This window comes from Ranitomeya imitator, chromosome 2, assembly GCF_032444005.1.
Source record: "Ranitomeya imitator isolate aRanImi1 chromosome 2, aRanImi1.pri, whole genome shotgun sequence".
Lineage (NCBI taxonomy): Eukaryota > Metazoa > Chordata > Amphibia > Anura > Dendrobatidae > Ranitomeya > Ranitomeya imitator.
Genome location: NC_091283.1, coordinates 523,894,352 through 523,919,096, shown reverse-complemented (window position 1 = coordinate 523,919,096; position 24,745 = coordinate 523,894,352). Strand labels below are relative to the sequence as shown.

The 24,745-nt window shown below is 42.9% G+C and overlaps 1 protein-coding gene and 2 long non-coding RNA genes across 3 annotated transcripts in view; 2 read left to right on the top strand and 1 right to left on the bottom strand.

Moving 5' to 3' along the window:
- Positions 1–24,745, bottom strand: part of LOC138664828 (uncharacterized) — a 617,141-nt gene that overhangs the window by 260,251 nt on the left and 332,145 nt on the right. The window lies entirely within an intron of this gene.
- On the top strand, positions 1,046–6,242 carry LOC138664825 (uncharacterized). The gene is made up of 2 exons (XR_011318391.1): positions 1,046–2,145; positions 5,152–6,242. It is a non-coding gene; the product is annotated as an uncharacterized lncRNA (long non-coding RNA).
- LOC138664824 (uncharacterized) lies at positions 2,777–6,242 on the top strand. Its single transcript, XM_069751804.1, has 2 exons — positions 2,777–5,465; positions 5,997–6,242. The coding sequence occupies exon 1, from the start codon at positions 3,914–3,916 to the stop codon at positions 4,874–4,876; it is 963 nt and encodes a 320-aa protein (XP_069607905.1). The 5' UTR covers positions 2,777–3,913; the 3' UTR covers positions 4,877–5,465; positions 5,997–6,242.

Sequence of the window (24,745 nt, the reverse complement as noted above, 5' to 3'; positions counted from 1 at the left end):
CTTCTGCAGCACATCCCGACACAACACCCTTAAAGATAGCAGTGTTGTTATAATGCTCCGGAATAACAATATCTGCCCTAGGCTGAGCCCCTGAGTAAATAATTGCCCCTCACTTTATTCCCAGCACATAATATGACCCTCACTGTCCCTCTTATGGTACATGCCATCCACACTACCCTCTCTCTCTTTTCCATACTTCACACTGCCTTCTCATACTGTGTCCCTCATAGAGAGCCCAGTCTCTCTACTGTGCCCCTTCATTACACTCCTCCTACTTGGCATACTGTCTCCTCCTGGCTGTTACCCTCACACTACTCAGTATCTATTATGTGTCCACTCACACTTTCATCCCCCCATACTGTCTGCACACATTTCTAATAGCCTCTTCCTGTACATCCTCCCCCTGCTAACATACCCCTTTGCTCTCTCCATATTTCCTCCTCACACATTCCCCCCTCACACATTCCCCCCTCACACATTCCCCCGACTCCCCATACTGTCTTCACACATCCCATCACCGTTGCTCCCAGTACTGTCAGCACACATTTTTCCCCTCGCTACTGTGTCCACCCCCATCTCCCCACTCACCCCCACAGAATATATCCACTGCCCTTCCGATAGAATAAATCCATCCCCTTCCACACAGAATAAATGCACCCTGCCCCACACATGCTAAATAAATTCCAGCCCCCCCCCACGTACACACTGAATAAATCCCCCCCACACACTGAATAAATCCCCCCCACACACTGAATAAATCACCCCACTCACTGAATAAATCCCCCCACACACTGAATAAACCCCCCCCCACACTGAATAAATCCCCCCACACTTAATAAATCCCCCCACACACTTAATAAATCCCCCCACACTCTTAATAAATCCCCCCACACTTAATAAATCCCCCCACATACTCCCCATAAACCCACCCCACGCTGAATCTTCGGTGTCTTCAGCTCCACAGCACAGGAGCACTTACCACCAAGTGTCTTCTGTCTCCTGCGCGCCGGATAGTGACGTCAGCAGCGTGATCACATGACTTGATCACGCTGCTGGCGTCGCTCTGACCCAGCGGTCAGAGCCTCAATTGTACTCGCAGCTGGTAGATGTCTGCGAGTACAATTGATCTCCGGGAGCCGGCGCGCTGCAGCTTCTCTGTGCCGGCTGTCAGCTTGACAGTCGGCACAGAGAACAGCTGACTCTCGTTCCCCGCGGCACACCCGACCATGTGTCGCGGCACACTAGTGTGCCGCGGCACACTGGTTGAAAAACACTGGACTAGAGCATGATGATTGTTTGCGCCTCTCTAGAATTTCTCTTGATTTCCACTGATGTTGTTGCAATGTCAAAGCAAATACCGCATCGCCTCTGTCTGCTGTCACATATGCACCAATTGCCTCGGATAGTGAGATTTCATTGCTGTGTCCCAAAGGAATGAATGCTTAGATGTTAAATCTAAACTGAATCGCAATGTAATGTCTGCCATAGTATATACACTACAACAGATTGGTCATGTAAAATGTATAAAGTATGGATACTGGTGTATAAAATCCGTGAAACCCTCTACATAAAACACTTCCATTTTATGGTTTCATACCCGTATGGCTTTTTTTTTCTGTTTCAGTGAGGGGTTAATGTTTAGGCTCATCCCTCCCTGGTCATTAAGAGTTTCAGGCATTTCTTTAGAAGATGATCACCGACTTTGTCAAATAACCCCATTTACTGAATACCTACATGTCTCTAACCAGAGGATCAGTAGCGTAGCCTAGACCCGTGATGTAAAGAACCTCAATGTAAAAATCCTTTTTTCTCTGTTTTTCTAATGTATGACTGCATCTTTCAAGAAGTTTATGGGTCATTGCAGATTTACATTGGATTCATATGGACAGATTTAACCCTATGGACATATCAGAACCGACGTTCAGCGGTGACTCTGAGAAACGCTATTTGTTTTTAATGCGGTATTAACCACTGTTTTCAACAGAAGGAGAAAAAAAAATGATAATCAGCTCACCTTCCAGGAAGGTCAATTCGGTGCCAAAGCCGCCACTTGTTTTCACATAGGAACCCTGGGAGTTTGGCCATAGTGTGATGCAGAGTGTAGGAACACACCAAGCATGAAAAAGGGTTGCTAGCCCGAAACACGTAAGCTTATTGATCCTGAATATTTTTTTATCATTTTTGCTTTCTCTCATCATGTTTTTAATTGCGTAGTAAAAGTTTTTATGTTTTAACATTTTCTCATTGGTGCTGGAGCCCAGTCCTCATGAACCCTTCTTCCACTGTTTTCAACAGTCCTATGTATATGTACCCTTAATAATTTACATTGCAGTATTGGTTTGAATTTTTAAGTAGTTTTAGGGTATGTATACATAGTTTTCAAATATTGCAGACATTACTTGTAGCTTGGCAGCATCTTTCAGTATTTTGTACCTTAAATTTTGCAAATCTCTTCCTCATGCTATATTGTTTTTCTGCATGGGATTTGAACTGTTGTGTTGATATTTAAAGGACATCCATCTATAAGGGCATGTAGGTCATAGGAATCTGAGTAAAATGATACATTGATATCTGCGATCCAATTCCAGAGAAATCCACGATTTTCTTATACGTAAATGAGATGTTCAGGATTATGGGTGTAATGACACCGATAGTGTCACTGTGGAAAGCCCAGATGACGCAAACAGTGGGCAGGAGACCGAGAGCCAGGAGTGAAAGGAGCAGGGCATGCTGTGCACACAAGACCTGAGGCTAAGGCACGCAGTAAGCACAGGACCTGAAACTAAACAGTCACCTGACTGCAGAGGGGCGGAGCCACCGCGCGTGAGGACGGGGAATCAGCCAAGAGCGCGAAGCACTTGTTACAAACAATAACGTAGTCAGAGGGGAGCCAGGGTTCAAAGCCAGACGAGCGCGAGGTACCAGGGACAAGACAGAAGAGTAAACCGAGATGAGCCAGGGGATCAAAGAACCAGGAAGGACAGACCAGTACCGAGCAGAAAACAGAGGCAGAAGTCAGGGGGCAAAACCAGGTCATACACAACAAAGCTCACACGCACAAAGGCACAACCATTACAGATGAGTAACCTGGGTCAGCGACCACTAACCAAGAACACGAAAGCATCACCAGACCCAGGAACTACCAGAATTAAATAGCCGTCCCAGAACCACAAAGAGGCAGCTCACATTAACCTTCACCTGACCAGGAAGGAGGCTAGATCATGACAATAGGCCGGTCACTGATCTGCATGAGACTCTGCCTCCAAAGCTTATCGTAAATGAAAGGATGAGTTACCAGTGTGCTGTGTAGTGGCCACTCTCTGCTCTCCTGATCTCATTCAGAGCTGTGTGTGATAAGTAGGGATGAGCGAACGTGATAGGTGATACTCACCTGTGTGTGCACAGTTTAGGTAATCATAGTCCTCTGTAGCGTTGATACTGGTGCTGATTCTGAACCATCATGCACATTCCTTATAGGGGCAAATCCTGTGCTTTGCTGTTTGTATCAGATACATTCTTCATTTAGGGACAGTTGCAGGAGCAGGGAGAGTGGCAGTATACAGCCTCAAGGCAGGGCTTTGGGCTTCGCAGTCTATTGCTAAATATATAAGAGCTGCATTTGACCACACTTTTTTTTTGGGGGGGGGGAGGGAAATTGAAAAATTGACTCTATTGACATTCATACAGTTTAACGTTCTTAGTGTTATATTAAGTTGGTATATAAGTTTTAAAAAAGCGTTAAAATCTATGGATGACTAATTCAATAGAGAAAAAAAACTTTAACGCACTGCTTAGTGTTACATTATGGTGGTAAATAAAACTAGAAGAAAAGCAGACCCTTCTCTCTTTCTATAAGGATCTTAATGAATATGTACCTGGCCTTACCTTCTCAATTAGTCATGATTCGTGTTCGATGAATTTTTTGGATACTACCGTTATTATTAAAGAGGACAGAAATATAGAAACCGATTTATATGTGAAACCTACTGACAAGAACAGTTTGCTGAGATATGACAGTTGTCATCCCAAACATGTGAAGAAGTCACTTCCGAAATCACAACACATTAGAATTGACAGGATTGTGTCCAATCCAGACACTCGACGCACTAGACATCATGATATGAATACCAAATTCCAGAATAGAGGGTATCCCCATTCCATACTAGTCGACAGTACTAATGAAAACCGAACATCATTAGATCACAAAATCCCTCGGTTGGCTTTTGTGAGGACATTTCATCCCTTTAATTATCTCCTTAATCATTGTATACTGAAACATTGGAACATCTTACGGAGGGCATACCCTGAAGTTAAAGAATTCCATTCTAATCCCATCATTTGTAATAAAAGGTCCCAGAACTTGAGAAATTTTCTGGTTCGAGCTGACGTAGGTTCACCCAATAGGAGACAAATACAAAGGGTTCTTTCTACACCACGTAATGGAACCTTTCCATGTTTAAGCTGTCTGCAATGTTCAAATATTACCAAAGGGGATTCCTTTACTCATCCACGGACAGGTAAAAGATATCCCATTAAGGGACATTTCTCCTGTGATTCGTCCTATGTGGTGTACCTTATAAAGTGTCCATGCGGTCTCGGATATGTGGGAGAAACTACCCAGCATATCCGAGACCGCATTTCTCAACATAAATCTACCATCAGATGTGGGAGAACACTTCTCCCCATCCCGGCTCATTTTTTAGAACACCATCATGGTATTTCCCAATTACGATATCAAATCATTGACCACGTTCCTCCATTGAGAAGGGGAGGTGATAGAATTCAGAGACTTAAGGATCGAGAATCCTTTTGGATTCATACACTTCAGACTCTGACTCCTTTGGGTCTCAATAGGGAGTATGAATTCCGTCTTTGAAATGCTAGCCCATTCATCATCTTGACCTCTATATTTTATCATTATTCCTATACATGGTTCCCCGTCGGAATCTCAGTCCTCTGGATACACTTATATGAAAACTAATGTTGTTTCAATATTCTGGACATGATGCATTTAGACTGTCTCTCTTTACCTATATATATTTAGGTTTTTCAAATATATATAATTTTTTATAAGAGGACATATTATGTACATGTATGTTATATAATTATGCACTCCTCCTCTGTTAACTCTTCCTTTTCTCCTTTTTACAGTTCACCAGCGGAGGTCCGAGATAAATGTAGCGCCGCGATCAATCTACGCATGCGCACTCACTATCTTTCTATATTAAGTGGGACTCGGTCTTTTCCGACTTTTTCCGGAGGGCACATGCGCACTAAACTCCACGCCTCGGCGTCCCCCTGATTCCGGAAGCACTATCTCACATACGGGCACCGGAAGTATAAAAAGCCGGCCCTGTGCGTCCTCACCACAGGACTCTCTGTTGTCATCACATCCAGCTCCTGCTCTCGGACCGCACAACACGGTGGCACGTTTGGCGACGTTCTTTTCCATCCATACACTGAAGGTAACTCCATCTCAGAGGACCGCTTGTGTATTTGAGTGCCTCGGACATTGTTTTTTTCCACCCTCTTTTGTTTTTTACCTTTTCCCCTCCCCTTTTATGAGGTTATATGAAGTTTTTTTCTATACTTACAGCGCTGCGTGATATTTTTCCCTTGAGGAAATTGTTTCAAGTAAGACCTTTATATACTGGGTGATTTAATTGACACTATATATCCATTATACCTTCTGGTATTGCTTATAGTCACGGGTGTAGACGTACTTTTCTCTGCTGATCTGACTTTATTTTAGTGTTTTGAGGAGGCCTCTCTTTATAGGATGCTATTTTGGGTTATGCCCATTTCATATGTTCTATTGTTTATATCTCTACATCAGATGTCCTATAGACCTGGTTAGATTAATGTATAGTAATCATTTTCTTGGATTGGGAACTCCAACCGATTTTTTTTTTTTTTTTTTTTTTGTGTTTTCGTTTTTTCCTTTTTTCTTTCTACACATGTTTTTTACTTATATTTTGTTCTTATATATGTTTCAGCTACAGATGTTTCTTGAGGAAGGCTATTTGGCCGAAACGTTGAACTACATGTCTGTATATAGAATCCTATACCTATGAAATATTTATGTGGGGATTATCGCTTCACGGACAAATTGGAGTCCTGAATCATTTATGTTTATAAGGAACATATGCATATGGAAATTTTTGGTTATACAAATTTCTTTTGGATAAGGAGTCCCATCTTTTGGACACTTCATGTTTGAATTAAAAATTCTTTGCATCGTTCTTGAGTGCCGGAGTATTTTTTATTGACTTTAGAAGAAAAGCAAACATTTTTTCTAGATTCAATTAGTCATCCACACATTTTCACATGCTTTGGAGTAAATTACGGTGGTTTCAAATTTTTTAAAATCACTTAGCCTGGTACAGTTCACAAAATATTTTTGTTCCAAAAATGTATTTACTATTATCATTCATACAGTTTCACCTGCTTTGTGTGACATTTCATTGGTTTGAAATAACAAAAAAAATGACCTTGTAAAGGTGTAAAAATTTGGTTGTTCAAAAATTGACTATTGCATACTATAGAACCTGCTTTGTGTGAAAATTCATTGGTTTAAAATAAAGAAAAATTGACCTGCTACAGGTGTACAAATTTGTTCCCTTAGCATTCAGCCCCCAGCTGCCATTATTTTTTCCCAGTGTGCCGTTCCCGCCTTATACCAGCACGTGTCTATGAACATCACCTGTGACTTTACTAACACGATTACTGAGATTGGCATGTCCACTTGTCGGTCTACTTAACGACCAACAAGTGGACATGCACTTATCACCAGGGATGCTACATTTCTCTGACAGCACACTGGGTGAACATTGTGGAGGCTAGGACTATGTCTCACCCTTGCACGGCACATGTGCTACTGATGCCATGGATTGCTGGCCCTGCTTCTATCAGGGTTTCCTCCACCTCCTACACAAGTTCCTGCACCCCCTTCTGCTCCTCTTCATCCTCCATCTCTGATGAGCCATCTCAGAGCACGTTTTCCACATCAGCTGGAAATTCTGTAACACTGCATCAGCTATATCAGTGCCACCACCAGTCTTACAGGTTGACTGGACGTCCGATTTTTGGTAACGTATGGCTTTGGGGCATGGTTTACAGAACAAAAGGAGCAGAATCAATACTATAGAAGAAAGAATCCTGGACCGCTGCAACACCTTAGCCCAAATATCCACTGTGTGTGATTACCACGTCAAATACATAGCCCTCTCGGATTCACGGGTGCCAAACCCTGTGGGCAATTGCATAAATCCATGTGCTGAAGAGAAAAAGTGTGGCACTCACCGTTTCTAAAATCCAATCTTTATTGTGACAATTTAAAACATCTTCAGCGGTAGTTGTAGAACGGGAAGAAAAAAATTGGACAACAGCCGTTTTGCGCTCCCTTGCACTTCTCAGGGTCCTGTAGAAGCGCAAGGGAGCGCAAAACGGCCGTCGTATGATTTTTTTTTCTTCCCGTTCTACACCCCCCCGCTGAAGATGTTTTAAATAGTCACAATAAAGATTAGATTTTAGAAACTGTGAGTGCCACCCTTTTTTCTCTTCAGTATATGGATGCATTCAATTTTATATTTAATCCAAACAATAGGCTGTGCTTTTTTTAAAAAAAAATGTACAAAGATTTTACAAAGGGGACAAAAGAATATGGCATATAAAATTACCGAAAATAAAAAGGGGATTAACAAAAGACTTACACCGATCACAGAGATGATTCGGCTAGCGGATGAAAGCGATTCAATTGAAAATGTCTGGTCAGCAGGATCAAGCCTACAATGACATGTATCTTCCTCATCATTCAACACATCATAATTTGTCTTGATCTCTTTATCAGTACCTGAGTTACAACCCCCTGTGATGACCTCACCATGACCGCTATCAGGGCATTACTGCCTTTACTGGCGTATGGGGCCCGGCGAGCACAAGGGACCCAGACCAGGCCCCCCATCTTCTGCTCACCGGGACCCAGGGGCAGGAGGATTCTGCCAGTGCAGTAACTGAACCTGCGTCCGGGATGCAGGTTCAGGTAAAATCTATTGTCGTGAGGGTGCACGTGGCAATAGTTAAAAACTGCCAGCCAATCACAGGCTGGCAGTTGACATCAGTGGGCACGTCACCGGTGTATGACGTCATTGTCATACGCCGGCAAGTTCGTGCTTAAAATGGATGAAGGGGACGTCGCCGCAGAACTGTGGCCAGGTTACTAGAAAGTGTTTGTTTTTTTTTAATTGAAAGCGGCAAGTCACAATATGCAAGATGGAGACAGATGAGGCAGGAACACTGGGCAGGATGGAGACACTGCTGGATGGAGACAGATGGGGCAGGAACATGGGTCAGGATGGAGACAAATGGGCAGGAACATAGGGCAGGGTGGAGACACATGGGGCACAATGGAGACACATGGGGCAGGATTGAGACATGGTGCAAGATCAAGAGGCATGATGGAGACAGTGCAAGATCATGGGGCAGGAGGGAGACACATGGGGCAGGATGGAGACAGATGTTGTGGGATGAAGACATACGGGCTAGGAACATGGGGCAGGATGGAGACAGTGTAGGATGGAGACATAAGGCAGGATGGAGACACATGTTGCAGGATCATAGGGCAGGATGGAGACATGCAGAATCATGGGGCAGAAACATGGGACAGGATGTAGACACTGCCGGATCACTTGGCAAGATGGAGACATGGGGCAAGATGGAGACACATGGGACAGGATCATGGGGCAGGATGGAGACACGTGCAGGATGGAGACAGATGGGGCAGGATGGAGACACATGGCGCAGGATCACAGGGCAGGATGGATACACAGTGCAGGATCATGGGACAGGATGGAGACACATGCTGAAGGATCATGGGACAGATGAGGCAGGATCATGGGACAGATGCGGAAGGATTATTGGACATATGAGGAAGGATAGGAGATCATATGGGGCAGGATGGGACATCACATGCGGGCAGAATAGAGACATATGAGGGCAGGATGGGAGAACATGGCTGGAGCCAGGAATGAGACAAGAGGGCCCGGATGGGGGATATTATTACTGCAGCGGCTAATGGATATTATCACTGAAGTGATGTATTATTTTTTTTTAGGATACTGTTTTCAATGGGGGGAGGGTGCTGGTATTGTGCATGGTGATACTATGTTGCCTTTGTTTCTTCATCTGGAGTAGGGTAGAAGTTGGGAAAAAAATTTAGTAATGTGCTCTGCAAGAGGTGCTCTAGATAACTGTGTTATTTGCCGCAGATGCGAGTCCTGGCTGGAAGAAGTGATGGCGATCTGTGCTGGATGAAGAAGAAAAGCGAAGATGAAGGACTTCTGCTAGAGACGTCACTGGTCAGTCAGTGTATTACATGTATACTTACACTCACCCTTCATCTTTGGTGCGGGTTTGGCAGTGTGGAAGCCAGATCTGAAATGTCCACACTGGACCTGATCGGCCTTTACCTGCGCTTGCCTTTCCTGGCACCAAGGGAGTGATTCTGATAATGCTCCAGGTACAGTTCGCATTTAATGTGGTCCTTTTTTTTTTTATACATTCAGGAGGCCATAATGGCACAACGTAAATAAAATACGTAGATTAGGACTGCCCCATTATGAGATTGCCGTGAAGTGGCGGGGTAGCTCAAAGAATTGATCAATTGTTTGCTAAATGTCTCATATTTGAAATACAGTTAGAATTTATGTGCAATTGCACTTCAGTTATTGCGTTCTGACCATAAGCAGTGCTGGCTTCTTCCCTTTTTTTTGCTTTGCATTGGTATGTGGCTGACCACCACTGTTGCCGTGCACGCTGGGTTATGTGCGCCATTCTTTCTGTGTTCACTGTGATTGATAGGCTGCTGTGCACACACACAGCAGCCCTGCCCCGCCTCAGGCTCAAGTTAATTGTGCACCTGTGTCTCAGCCTGTCTCACCCTTCATCTTTGGTGCGGGTTTGGCAGTGTGGAAGCCAGATCTGAAATGTCCGCACTGGACCTGATCGGCCTTTACCTGCGCTTGCCTTTCCTGGCACCAAGGGAGTGATTCTGAAAATGCTCCAGGTACAGTTCGCATTTAATGTGGTCCTTTTTTTTTTTTTTATACATTCAGGAGGCCATAATGGCACAACGTAAATAAAATACGTAGATTAGGACTGCCCCATTATGAGATTGCCGTGAAGTGGCGGGGTAGCTCAAAGAATTGATCAATTGTTTGCTAAATGTCTCATATTTGAAATACAGTTAGAATTTATGTGCAATTGCACTTCAGTTATTGCGTTCTGACCATAAGCAGTGCTGGCTTTTTCCCTTTTTTTTTGCTTTGCATTGGTATGTGGCTGACCACCACTGTTGCCGTGCACGCTGGGTTATGTGCGCCATTCTTTCTGTGTTCACTGTGATTGATAGGCTGCTGTGCACACACACAGCAGCCCTGCCCCGCCTCAGGCTCAAGTTAATTGTGCACCTGTGTCTCAGCCTGTCTCACCCTTCATCTTTGGTGCGGGTTTGGCAGTGTGGAAGCCAGATCTGAAATGTCCGCACTGGACCTGATCGGCCTTTACCTGCGCTTGCCTTTCCTGGCACCAAGGGAGTTATTCTGAAAATGCTCCAGGTACAGTTCGCATTTAATGTGGTCCTTTTTTTTTTTTATACATTCAGGAGGCCATAATGGCACAACGTAAATAAAATACGTAGATTAGGACTGCCCCATTATGAGATTGCCGTGAAGTGGCGGGGTAGCTCAAAGAATTGATCAATTGTTTGCTAAATGTCTCATATTTGAAATACAGTTAGAATTTATGTGCAATTGCACTTCAGTTATTGCGTTCTGACCATAAGCAGTGCTGGCTTCTTCCCTTTTTTTATACTTACACTATACACTGTATATTATACAGAGCTCTTGTGTATAATGTCACCGATGATCCCTGTATTACCTGTACACTGACACTACATACAGAGCTCCTGTGTATAATGTCACTGGTGACCACTGTATTACCTGTATACTGACACTATATACAGAGCTACTGTGTATAATGTCACTGATGATCACTGTATTACCTGTACACTGACACTATATACAGAGCTCCTATGTATAATGTCACTTGTGATCACTGTATTACCTGTATACTGACACTGTATACAGAGCTCCTGTGTATAATGTCACTGGTGATCACTGTATTACCTGTACACTGACACTATATACAGAGCTACTGTGTATAATGTCACTGATGATCACTGTATTACCTGTACACTGGCACTATATACAGAGCTCCTATGTATAATGTCACTGGTGATCACTGTATTACCTGTACACTGACACTATCTACAGAGCTCCTGTTTATAATGTCACTGGTGATCACTATCACCTGTACACTGACACTGTATACCAAGTACAGCGCTCCTGTGTATAATGTCACTTATGGTAATATTAGTATTGTGTTTTGTTTTGTTTTACTAATGATTAATATTGTAGTATTCGGTCATTATGTTGTGGCAACATGTGTTCTGGTCATGGTGTGGCGATATTGGTCCCTTGTATGTGGTGTAGGTCACTATGTGGTGGTAATATGTGGTCTGGTCATGGTGTGGCGTATTCCCTGAATGTGGTAATATGTGGTCTGGCAAAGATGTTGGGATGAAAGGAGTGTGCACCGGTAAAGAACAATAGCTATCTCTAAAGGTTGTGACTTAATAATTTGTCCAATTATTGCCAGTTTGTTCTTCTTTCATAAATTACACTAACATTTTAATTTTTTTAATATAGATTTTAATTTTGGTTTACTTAAATTATTATTTTTTTAAAAATCCTTTTAAAATTTTCCCTTAAATACAAGTGTATGTACATGAAAGAATGTTTCTTAAAAAAATTTCCTGCAAACTCCAATTTTTCATTGATTTTGAATATTTTATTGTCAGTCCTTAAAGTGGAGTAAAAGGGTGTTTTCAGCAGTGATGTGGGAGTCAGAGATGCTCCAGGGATCTTCCACATGCTATTCCATTCAGCACTTTTTCCATCCATTTTAACATTTTCACTGCTTCCCCCAGACTCCTTATAGGGTCTACTGGAAAAATGCTTGGATTTCTCGTTGATTCCCATAATACTTATAGCATCTCGAGTCAGCCTTAGGGCTCGTTCACACAACTCTATTTTTGGTCCAAGTATTGTCTGTTTAAACCTACCCTTAGTATTAGCAAATTTTTAGGGAAGTTGCGCCTGTCTGTATGGCTAGTGTTTCCTGGTGACAGTAGGTCTCAGATACAACCAAAAAAACATTTATGCGACTTTGTTATATAACTTTTCGAATTGCAATTTGACTGTAGAAAAACAACTAACAAACGGGTCACACCCAAGTCGCAAATTATAGGTACGGTAACTTACATTGAAGCTTGTGGGAGCAAAGTTACATGTGACTAATCACCAAAACTGTGACCGTGTTATACTTGTAATGGCTGCTCCCTGGTCATGGTTGGTCGTGGGTTACAGCATGACATTCATAATGCAAACCAACAATTTTAATGCTTCGTGACCAGTTTCTCATTGGAGCCCTTGTCTTAAAGTGTAACTGTTGTTCTAATTTTTATTACATAAATCAATGGTGAGAACAGCACATGAAAATAAGCAACTTTGTCAAAGATATTATCATAGAAATTTGCTTCTTTCTACTCCTGGACTGTTAATTCATAGCTACAATCTGTATTCAGTGAAGAAAATTTTTTCCGATTACTGAGATGAAACCGAAGATAAAAAAAAAAGAGCAAATACCCTGCAGTACATAAATAAATAGCAATAGTGCAAGAAAATTATATAGGGTACTTAGTTGACACAATTTTCATCAAAAAAAGTAAATGCCGTCCCACCGTGTCAAGGTGACCCGATTTGGGACTGTCCTAACCTCTAGTATTAAAACCTTAACGTGTCAAATGGCGTAAGTGGAAATAAGAGCCGAGCAGAACCAAGACCATGAGGGAGGAGCTAGAGGCTGACGAATATATTCTGCTGCAAGTTCTTCTAAAATGATTGTTCGGTAACCGAATGTGTAGGTGAGTGGCTTGATTCTCTGTTGCAGCCCCTAGTCCAGAGAACTTCTGGTTTCCTCACAAATTCCTGTGAAGTTCTTGGTCAATTGTCATGGATTACTTGGGATCCCAGTTGTTCATGGCTCAGCTGTAATGTGATCTCGCTGTATACCTGTATACCCTATGATTTGGCCCTGGAAGCACTAATATTTCATTTGCTCAGTCTAGTGAGTATTCTGTTGACCTTTGTACTTATATTACACAGGCAGTGCATTTTTTTATGACCCACAATTTCTTTTATGTTTGGGAATGATTTATATAGTGGGGTGTCGATGGACGCAAAATCTTCACCTTCTCTAGCCAACATGGTGATGTCCTTTGGGAATTAAATTGGTTATATGTTCTGGCTAAAACTTTTACTTTCAGTTTATATTGGTATGCGAGATGCATCGATGACCTACTCTTCATTTGGTGTCTCCCATACCTGATTTTGTCTCTTAAATCAACAGAAATCCATATGGTTTCTCATTTACCTCTTTTTCTCATAATTCATGTATTTCTTTCATGGATCTTAGATCAGAGGGTTTGACATTGTGATTTCTACTTTTGATAAGCCTCTAAGGAAATACAAACTTGCATGCGGCCAATGGCCATCCATAGCACACCACTAAATTGGTGCCAGTGGGTGAATTCATTTGTATCAAACGTAATTGCAGTGATGCATGTAAATTAGAGGGGAGATTTGTTGATAGTGACAGAAAGTTGAGTGGTTACTCTTCTTGGGTTCTCAGTAGGGCCAGAAATATTATGGGACAGAAAACCTATTTGTCAATAGGTGGGGTGATAAGCCAATTCTTTCTATAAAGTGTAGTAAAGTTTAATTATATTGAAAGGATAATATTAAAATATCTTGAGAAAGCCAACTTGTCTTGTGTTTTGGATTAGTGGTCCTTTAAGAATAAGGGTGAAGTACTCGTCACTCCGTTCAAAAAGGTGCCTAGAGAAGGATACCACTCCTGATTCATAGGAATATCAAAAATCTGGCACTCTAAACGATTATTGCAGAGAATTTATGGTGGAAAGCGCCATCACCAGGGAACTTTCCCACTTCTATTGCATGATACAGGGGCATTTGGTTTCTCTTACCTTGGTCTCTCCAAATATACTATACTACATATAAGTTGCCCATCTCTCAATATATTTTGTCTGAGAAAGGTCTGATTGAATGCTGATTCATAATTCTGACCAGAATGCTGCCGTGTAAAAGCGGCCCAACGCTGGAATTGCATGCAATTTTTTATAGCATTTGTTGTGCTGGATTCAATTTTTAATCATTTTTTTGTTGCTGTGTCCATTTTTCTCACCTGCAAGGTAAAAAGTCTTCTACCCAAGAAACAGTAAAAACACGTGGATGGCACACAGTTTGCAATTGTGTTTTCTATGTTTTTAGTGGACCTGTTGATTTGAATTGAGTGAGTATGATCTACAAACAAAAATGGGATCGGTGGTCTTTTTTTTTTTATGAATTAAAAAAGTGGACACGTGACCTTGCCTGTATACTATAATGGATGTGTGTTCAAGCTACAACAAAGTCATATATTAGATAGATGTAAAACGTGGACAACTGAATGAGGCCTAAGGGCTCGCTCACACGAGCGTAAAACATGGACAAGTGCTATCTGATGTTTTGTGGGATCAAATTCACTCATACAAGTCTATAGGATGTCATCTGAGTGCAGTCCGACATTCACGGATGCAATGACATTGGAAAAGATGGAGAAATTATTATTTATTATTATTATAGCGCCATTTATTCCATGGCGCTTTACATGTGAGGAGGGGTATACATAATAAAAACAAGTACAATAATCTTAAACAATACAGGTCACAACTGGTACAGGAGGAGAGAGGACCCTGCCCGCAAGGGCTCACAATCTACAAGAGAAATGAAGTTCTCCATCTTTTTCACACCTGTGCTGCGATTCAGTCAGATCACAGTAAAGGTACCTTCACACATAACGATATTGTTAACGATATCGTTGCTATTTGTGACGTAGCAACGATATCGTTAATGAAATCGTTATGTGTGACAGCGACCAACGATCAGGCCCCTGCTGGGAGATCGTTGGTCGCTGAATAAAGTCCAGAACTTTATTTCGTCGCTGGACTCCCTGGAGACATCGCTGGATCGGCGTGTGTGACACCGATCCAGCGATGTCTTCACTGGTAACCAGGGTAAACATCGGGTAACTAAGCGCAGGGCCGCGCTTAGTAACCCGATGTTTACCCTGGTTACCATGCTAAAAGTAAAAAAAAACAAACAGTACATACTTACCTACAGCTGTCTGTCCTCCAGCGCTGCGCTCTGCACTCCTCCTGTACTGTCTGTGAGCCGGAAAGCAGAGCGGTGACGTCACCGCTCTGCTTTCCGGCTCCCAGACAGTACAGGAGGAGAGCAGAGAAGCAGAGCGCAGCGCTGGAGGACAGACGGCTGTAGGTAAGTATGTACTGTTTGTTTTTTTTTACTTTTAGCATGGTAACCAGGGTAAACATCGGGTTACTAAGCGCGGCCCTGCGCTTAGTTACCCGATGTTTACCCTGGTTACCGGCATCGTTGGTCGCTGGAGAGCGGTCTGTGTGACAGCTCTCCAGCGACCAAACAGCGACGCTGCAGCGATTCGGATCGTTGTCGGTATCGCTGCAGCGTCGCTAAATGTGAAGGGGCCTTAAGATGACACTGATCAATCTGTGGCAGAGTTTGAGCCTAGTGTTATTAGCATAATTGGACCAATTTTCTCGCATGAGAGGATCGAAGGCCATGTGACCCCGGCCTTAAGGAAATATGGATACATCTCTTTCATCTCTTTTCTATCCACCCTGTGTGTGGCTCATAAACTGTCATAAATAGATTTCCGGATAAAATGGATTTCCCCACCATGTCTTATGACTTGCTGATAGGATATAAAACACTCATCATTGTGGGTCTCTCTATAACTCCTTCTATTCTCACCTGGACAGGACTATAACATCTCCTGTTGTGACCTGTGGGATTCCCAGACGTAACTTCTAATGTGTAACATAAATACGGTAGCCATTCTGGAATATATGGTTATTACTGAGACCGCTCTGTCTTGCTGCTCTGTGTGTAATCTCACTGCTAGAGGGAGAGAGTCTGATAATAAGTATATCGGGAGTTTCAAATTTATGCAGAAGATGATCATGTCTGGTTACGGTGTTCATTTTAGGACATGGTCACAAATCAAAGTCAAACATCAGAAATACTCTGTCTGATACCTCATTCTGATACTTGAGTCTGATACCTGAGTCTGATACCTGAGTCTGATACTTGACTCTGATACCTGACTCTGATACCTGACTCTGATACCTGACTCTGATACCTGACTTTGATACCTGACTCTGATACTTGACTCTTATACCTGACTTTGATACCTGACTCTGATACTTGACTCTGATACCTGACTCTGATACCTGACTCTGATACTTGACTCTGATACTTGACTCTGATACCTGACTCTGATACCTGACTGATACCTGACTCTGATACCTGACTCTGATACCTGACTCTGATACCTGACTGATACCTGACTCTGATACCTGACTCTGATACCTGACTCTGATACCTGACTCTGATACCTGACTCTGATACCTGACTCTGATACTTGACTCTGATACTTGAGTCTGATACATGAAATTAGAAAAATTTGCTAAAATTAGTACCTGGGATCACTCGAGCTTGTGGTGCAATGGTAAGGCCAACGGCTGTAGTGTCTAGACGCAGGATCCGTTTTTTTTCCGCCGGATCGGTTTTATTTTTCTGCCGGCTCCGTTTTTTTACGCCGGATCCGATTTTTTTTACGTCGGATCTGTTTTTTTTACGCCGGATCCGATTTTTTTTACGTCGGATCTGTTTTTTTTACGCCGGATCCGGGTGTTTTTACGCCGGATCCATTTTTTTTTCGCCGGATGCGTTTTTTTTTACGCCGGATCCGTTTTTTTTTTTTTTGCCTGATCTGTTTTTTTTCCGCCAGATCCTTTTTTTTCCGTCGGATCTGTTTTCTTCGCCGGATCTGTTTTTTTTACGCCGAATCCGTTTTTTTCACCGGATCCGTTTTTTTCTGTCGGATCTGTTTTTTTACGCCATATCCATTTTTTATGCCGGATCCGTTTTTTTTTTTACGCCGGATCCGTTTTTTTTTTTTTTTACACCGGATTTTTTTTTTTTTAGGATCCGTTTTTTTTTCACCTGATCCATTTTTTCTTCCAGATCCGTTTTTTTTTACGCCTGATCAGTTTATTTTTGCGCCGTATCCGTTTTTTTACGCCGGATCCATTTTTCTTCTGCCGGCGTAAAAAAAACGGATCCGGCGTAAAAAAAAACGGATCCGGCGTAAAAAACGTTTTGTTTTTTTTATGCCGGATCCGTTTTTTCCGGCGGCAGAAAAAAAAACAGATCCAGCGGAAAAAAACGGATCCGGCGTAAAAAAAAAAACGGATCCGGAAGAAAAAAATGAATCCGGCGAAAAAAACGGATTCGGCGTAAAAAAACGGATCCGGCGAACAAAAACGGATTTGGCGAAAAAAAACGGATCCGGCGAAAAAAAACATCCGGCAAAAAAAAAAACGGATCCGGCGTTTAAAAAAAACGGATCCGGCGTAAAAAAATGGATATGGCGTTAAAAAAAACAGATTCGGCAGAATAAAACGGATCCGGCGAAAAAAAACGGATTAGGCGTAAAAAAAAAAAACGGATCCGGCGTAAAAAAAAATGGATCCGGCGTAAAAATAAACGGATCAGGCGTAAAAAAAAAAAAACGGATCCGGAAGAAAAAATGAATCCGGCGAAAAAAACGGATTCGGCGTAAAAAAAACGGATCCGGCGAAAAAAAAACGGATTTGGCGTAAAAAAAAGGATCCGGCAGAAAAAAAAACAGATCTGGTGAAAAAAAAACGGATTCGGCGTAAAAAAACGGATCCGGTGAAAAAAAACGGATCCGGCGGAAGAAAAACCGATCCGGCGTAAAAAAAACGGATCCGGCAAAAAAAACCGGATCCGGCGTAAAAAAAAATGGATCCGGCGAAAAAAAAACGGATCCGGCAGAAAAAAAAAGGATCTGGCGAAACAAAACAGATCCGGTGTAAAAAAAACGAATCCGGTGTAAAAAAAGGATCAGGCAGAAAGAAAACGGATCCGGCCGACAAAAACGGATCCGGCAGAAAAATAAAACCGATCCGGCGGGAAAAAAAAGGATCGGCGGAAAAAAAACGGATTCTGCTTCTAGAGGCTACAGCCGTCGGCATTACCATTGCACCACAAGCTCAAGTGATCCCAGGTACTAATTTTAGCTAATTTTACTAATTTTACTAATTTCATGTATCAGAATCAAGTATCAGACTCAGGTATCGGAGTCAAGTATCAGAGTCAAGTATCAGAGTCAAGTATCAGAGTCAAGTATCAGAGTCAAGTATCAGAATCAGGCATCAAAGTCAAGTATCAGAGTCAGGTATCAGAGTCAGGTATCAGAGTCAGGTATCAGAGTCAGGTATCAAAGTCAAGTATCAGAGTCAGGTATCAAAGTCAAGTATCAGAGTCAAGTATCAGAATGAGGTATCAGACAGAGTATTTCTGATGTTTGACTTTGATTTGTGACTTTGATATGTGAAAGTCAGGTATCAGAATCAAGTATCAGAATGAGGTATCAGACAGAGCATTTCTGATGTTTGACTTTGATTTGTGACCATGTGTGAAAGTCAGGTATAAGAGTCAAGTATCAGAATGAGGTATCAGACAGAGCATTTCTGATGTTTGACTTTGATTTGTGACCATGTCCTAAAATGAACACCGTACTGGTGAGCTAGACCAGCACATTAGATTAGAGTCAGTTGAACCTGATATAGGGGCAACCGATCAACCATTAAATCTATTCGGAGGTTACCTGAAAATGATTTTGGGAAGAGAAGGATCATATAACTAATCCTTTTGTTCTTCCGGTATATGAGCCGGAGTTGTCTGACAATGGCTTACTTCGCTCTCCCCATAAATAACAAGTGAGATATCTGCAGAATGATGATTTCTATTTGGGAGTTTTGTCCGCTGGCCATCTGAGATACATACGATACGATACACTTTATTGATCCCTAGGGAAATTATAGTATTACAGCAGCGTTACAAACAGCATTTCAAACATTACAACATTGATTACAAGATATATGGGCATCTTAGGACCATAGTCCCACATTGTATACAAATATGATTGCTTATATTGGCTATATTGTCTAGCCCTCATTCAGACCTCCGTTTTTTATTGCATTCAAGAGAAACAAACTATTTTTCGTCAGTACTCTGGATTAGATTTTCAACCATTGTTGGTCCGTGTGCCCAGTTTTATCATCACTGTGGTATCTAATTTTTCCTGTATGCAAAACAAAACACCTATATTTGTGAATGTGCGCAGATGTTTGTTTTTTTTTCATGGACCTATTCACTTGAATGTGTGAGTTTGATCCATCAGTCGGATCAAAGTGTATATAGTTCCCTTTTTTTTTTGCAGATAAATCGGTCCACAAAAACATGATCATAAATTACAATGGTTATGAGTAATCTGCGAAAAGCATTGGTTGAGGATGTACAGACAGTACTCAGCATAAATGAGTACACCCCAACAGATTTGTCAGAATCAACGTTTTCTTTGGGATACCATACTACAAAATACTCCCACAAATGTGGGTTATTGATATGCAAAATAACAAATCTTGTTTGCAATAAAAAAAATATCTTCCTAACAAAATTATTAAAGACTGTGTTGTAAAAATGATTACACCTCAATAAAAGTCTTAAGAGCAAAGCTGAAGTTTAGACAACAAAAATCTAATTACCGTATATGGTCATGTATAAGTCAACCCGAGTATAAGCCGAAGCACCTAATTTTTCCTCGAAAAACTGGGAAAACTTATTAACTAGAGTATAAGCCGAGTATCAGGGCCGGACTGGGACTAAAATTCAGCCCTGGCATTTGAAGTTACACAGGCCAACTTGTCACATGGTGACTGTATAATATCTTCGTACACTTGTAGGCATGGCCGGTTTTAGGCCATGTTCACACCATCCTTTTTTTCATGCGGAATCGCCGCGATTTTCCCGCTGCGGGTCCGCAGCTGTTTTCCATGCAGGGTACATTACAATGTACCCTATGGAAAACAGGAACTGCTGTGCCCACATTGCGGAAAATCGCGAAAAAAGCCGCGCTGAATAGCCGCGGTAAAAAAGAAGTACCATGTCACTTCTTTTTGCGGAACTGCAGCGGTTCTGCACCCATTGACCTCCATTGTGAGGTCAAACCCGCAGTAAAACCTGCAGATGAAAAAAATATCTGCGGGTTTTCTGCGGTTTGTGGTGCAGAACCGCTGCAGTGTGGCTGCCCCCCCGTGCCCCAATCCCACCCCCCCATGCTCTGATGCCACCCTCCCCCCGTGCTCCGACGCCCCCCCCACCCCCCGTGCCCTCATCTCCCCCCTTATACTTACCCGGCCTCCCGGTGTCCGTCCGGCCGTCTTCTCCCTGGGCGCCGTCATCTTGCAAAATGGCGGGCGCATGCGCAGTGCGCCCGCCGAATCTGCCGGCCGGCAGATTCTTTCCAAAGTGCATTTTGATCACTGAGATATAACCTATCTCAGTGATCAAAATAAAAAAAATAGTAAATGACCCCCCCCCCCCCCCCCCTTTGTCACCCCCATAGGTAGGGACAATAAAAAAATTAAGAATTTTTTTTTTTTCCACTAAGGTTAGAATAGGGGTAGGGGTAGGGGTAGGGGTAGGGTATTTTCAGCCATTTTAACCCTAAAAAAACTTCCTAGAAAACACACAGACTCTGCATAGAAAACTGCATAAAAAAAACGCATCAAAAAACGCACCAAAAAAGCACCAAAAAAAGGACCTGCGTTTTCTGCCAAGAGCTGCGGTTTTTAGTCCTGAAAAAAAAGGAGGGAAATCAGGAACATGTGAACATAGCCTAAGGCAAAGTGGGGCCCTAGGCAAAGTTTAAAATGGGGCCCCAAATGCTAACATATTGCACATCACACAAATGCATTTCGGTTGTATTTACATGCACTGATCTCAGGCCGCTAAATGTGTTTGATTGACAATACTGGAGTTGTTCAACGCTTGTTTCCCGGCCTCTTTCCACCAGCTGAGGAATAATGATGGGACAGAACCATCATTAACAGATCACTAACAGATCACCATACAGTATCATGTTATCAGCAGGATATCTACAGTTTACACCGGTAATGTGCTGCTGAGAACAAGGATTTTTGTTCTGGCAAAAACAATCTGAATATGCAGCATTTTACTTGTTTAGTAAAATACACCCCATAGTCCTCCATATATTATAATGTGCACAACAGTTCTCCATATAGTATAATACACTCCCTATAGTCCTCCTTATATTAAAATACACTGCTCAGTCCTCCATATAGCATAATACACTCCTCATAGTGCCCCATATAGTATAATGCACCGCCATAGTCATCCATGTAGTAAAATTCACTTCCCATAGTATAATGCACCCCATAGTTCTTCATATAGTGTAACATACTCCCCATAGTCCTCAATACAGTATAATGCAGCCCACATATAGTATAATGCAGCCACCCCATAGAGCATAATGCAGCCCCCTCATAGTTTAATGCAGCCCCCTCATAGAGTATGATGCAATCACCCCTCAAAGAATATAAATATAATACAGCCCCCCATAGAATATAATGTAAGCCCAGAATAGAATATAATACAGCCCACCTCCCCACAGAATATAATGCAGCCCCATCAAAGAGTATGATGCAATCATCCCTCATAAAATCTAATACAGCCCCCATAGAATATAATACAGCCCACCTCCCCATAATATATAATGTAGCCCCCATGGAACATAATGCAGTCCCCCATAGTATATAACATAGCCTCCCCCATAGAATATAATCTACCCCCCTATAGTATATAACACAGGCTCCCCCATAGAATATAATATACCCCCACAATAGTATATAACACGGCCTCCCCCATAGAATATAATATACCCCCTGTAGTATATAGCAAAGCCCGCATAGTACATAGCACAACCCGCATAGTATATAGCAAAGCCCACACAGTAGTATACAGCACTGCCCATACAGTAGTATACAGCACTGCCCACACAGTAGTATACAGCACAGCCCACACGGTAGTATACAGCACAGCCCACATAGTATATAGCACAGCACACATAGTAGTATATAGCACAGCCCACACAGTAGTATACAGCACAGCCCACATAGTAGTATACAGCACATCCCACATAGTATATAGCACAGCCCACATAGTAGTATATAGCATAGCCCACATAGTAGTATACAGCACAGCCCACATTGTAGTACATAGCACAGCCCACATATACAGCACAGCCCACACAGTAGTATACAGCACAGCCCACATTGTAGTACATAGCACAGCCCACATATACAGCACAGCCCACACAGTAGTATACAGCACAGCCCACACAGTAGTATACAGCACAGCCCACATAGTAGTATACAGCACAGCCCACACAGTAGTATACAGCACAGCCCGCATCGCTTCTCCCCCCCCCCCCCCCCGAGAATGGCCCCACAGTCCAGTAAAAAAAAAAAAAACTCCTCACCTCTCCTCGTGCCTGCATTGTTCCCTGCTCCTGTCTCGGCGGCTGCCGCTGCACTGCCTGTGACACGATGAGTGCGCGCGCACCCGCAGTGTCAGAGGCAGAGCAGGGAATGATGGGAGAGGGAGCGTCAGCAGATGCTCTCTCCTCCATCATTGCATTCAACTGTATAGTTGAATGCGGTGCTGGGGGGGAGTCGGCCAGTTCGGCCCTGCCGGGTATGCACTGTCCCCTTATTCCCATCCTTGTCTGCATGGCTCCTTATTCCCATCCTTGTCTGCATGACTCCTTATTCCCATCCTTGTCTGCATGGCTCTTTATTTCTATCCTTGTCTGCATGGCTACTTATTCCCATCCTTGTCTGCATGGCTCCTTATTCCCATCCTTGTCTGCATGGCTACTTATTCCCATCCTTGTCTGCATGGCCCCTCATGCCATCCTTGTCTACATGGCTCCTTATTCACATCCTTGTATGCCCTCTCAGCATCTCGTTCCGGCTCCCAGCAACTCCTGTGGCTGGGCGATCACGTGTCACTGCTTATTAAGATAATGAATATTTACCTCTCCACTCTCATAGGCATGGAGTGGAATGAATATTAATTCCATTAATGAGCGGGGACACGTGATTGCCCTGCCGCAAGAGCTGCTGGAAGCTGGAACAAGATGCTGCGAGGGCGCGCAGGGAAGGCAAGAAGGATGGGGGGGGGGGTTTCATACTGGAATCCGGCGGCTGCGGATGTAACTGTGCACGCTGTAGGAGAAATTAATATTCATTGCCAGTGCAGTGAATATTAATTTCTCTTTAGCAGCGGGCACAGGCTTTATTAGCAGCTGCCAGCTCCTGCCTCCTGTGACCCGCCACTCCCTCTCCCCTGCCGTAAACTAGGACAATGATTCGTGTATAAGCTGAGGGGGGCATTTTCAGCACCAAAAATATGCTGAAAAACTCAGCTTATACATGAGTATATATGGTAACTAGTATTCAACCACTTAAGTCTATTTATTCAGTAAGCAGATGTCCAGCATGCAATTGACTATAAAAAGTGTTACTTAACAAAAACCCCTTCACCTTTCTTATTTATTTGTGACATTTCTCTTCTATGTAGTGCCATTGCTGATAGCATGAAATGGGAAGCCTAGAAGCTGAACTTACCAGTCAGAATACTGCAGAGAAAGTGATAACAAAATTTAACAAATATGGAACTGCAACCAAGCCTGCCACGGAAGTTAACATCTAAGCAACAGCATTTTCTGATGAGGAGGGTTGAAGAAAATCTACACGTAAGTTCCCTGCAGTTAGCTAAAGAAGTAGAAAGCCAAACCACGGTGTTTCCTGTGACGCAATATGGTGCACACTGCAGAGAAATGGTATGCATTGGCGTTCTTCACGAAGTAAGCCTTTGCTAAAGCCCATGCAGAAAAAAAGCCCATCTACAGTTTGCTAGTGCCTTCATTGAATATAAAGACTACTGGGACTCCATACTCTGGACTGATGAGACCAAGATACATTTTGTAAATCCCTTTCTTCATACAGCCCCAGGACAGCTTCAATTTGTCTCTGCGGTATCTATGTGGCATGTATGAAGGAACGATGTGAGCACTGTGGGGGAGATTCATCAAAGTGTTTTCACCAGAGAACTAGCGTAAAACATGTTAAAAATGCACAAAATTTTTGAGCATTGTGGAGTTATACAAAAATGTAGAGATTTTTGCATTTTCATGCCAGTTTGAAGCAGCTCCGCCAAAATGGATGGAGATGATGTGGCTACGGCAGAATGGTGCATCAAAATCAACCAAAGTGGCGGCATTTCTACTGCCAAAAATATTACTCTACTCCAGTGGCGTAGGAAGGGGGGTGCGGGGGGGGCGGTCCGCCCCGGGCGGCACAATGCGGGGGGCGGCCGGCGCTGCAAGAGAAGAAAAAAAAAAAGACGCCCCTTTAAATCTTCGGGCGGCGCCGTCCGCCGCCACGACCAGCTCCCCCCGCCCCCGCCCCCCGCTCTCCACTCTAAAATACTCACCTCTCCTGGTTCCTGCGGCT

Bases quoted from the DNA above. Each gene is read 5' to 3' on its own strand.
- LOC138664824 (XM_069751804.1), top strand. From the start codon at position 3,914: ATGAATTTTTTGGATACTACCGTTATTATTAAAGAGGACAGAAATATA.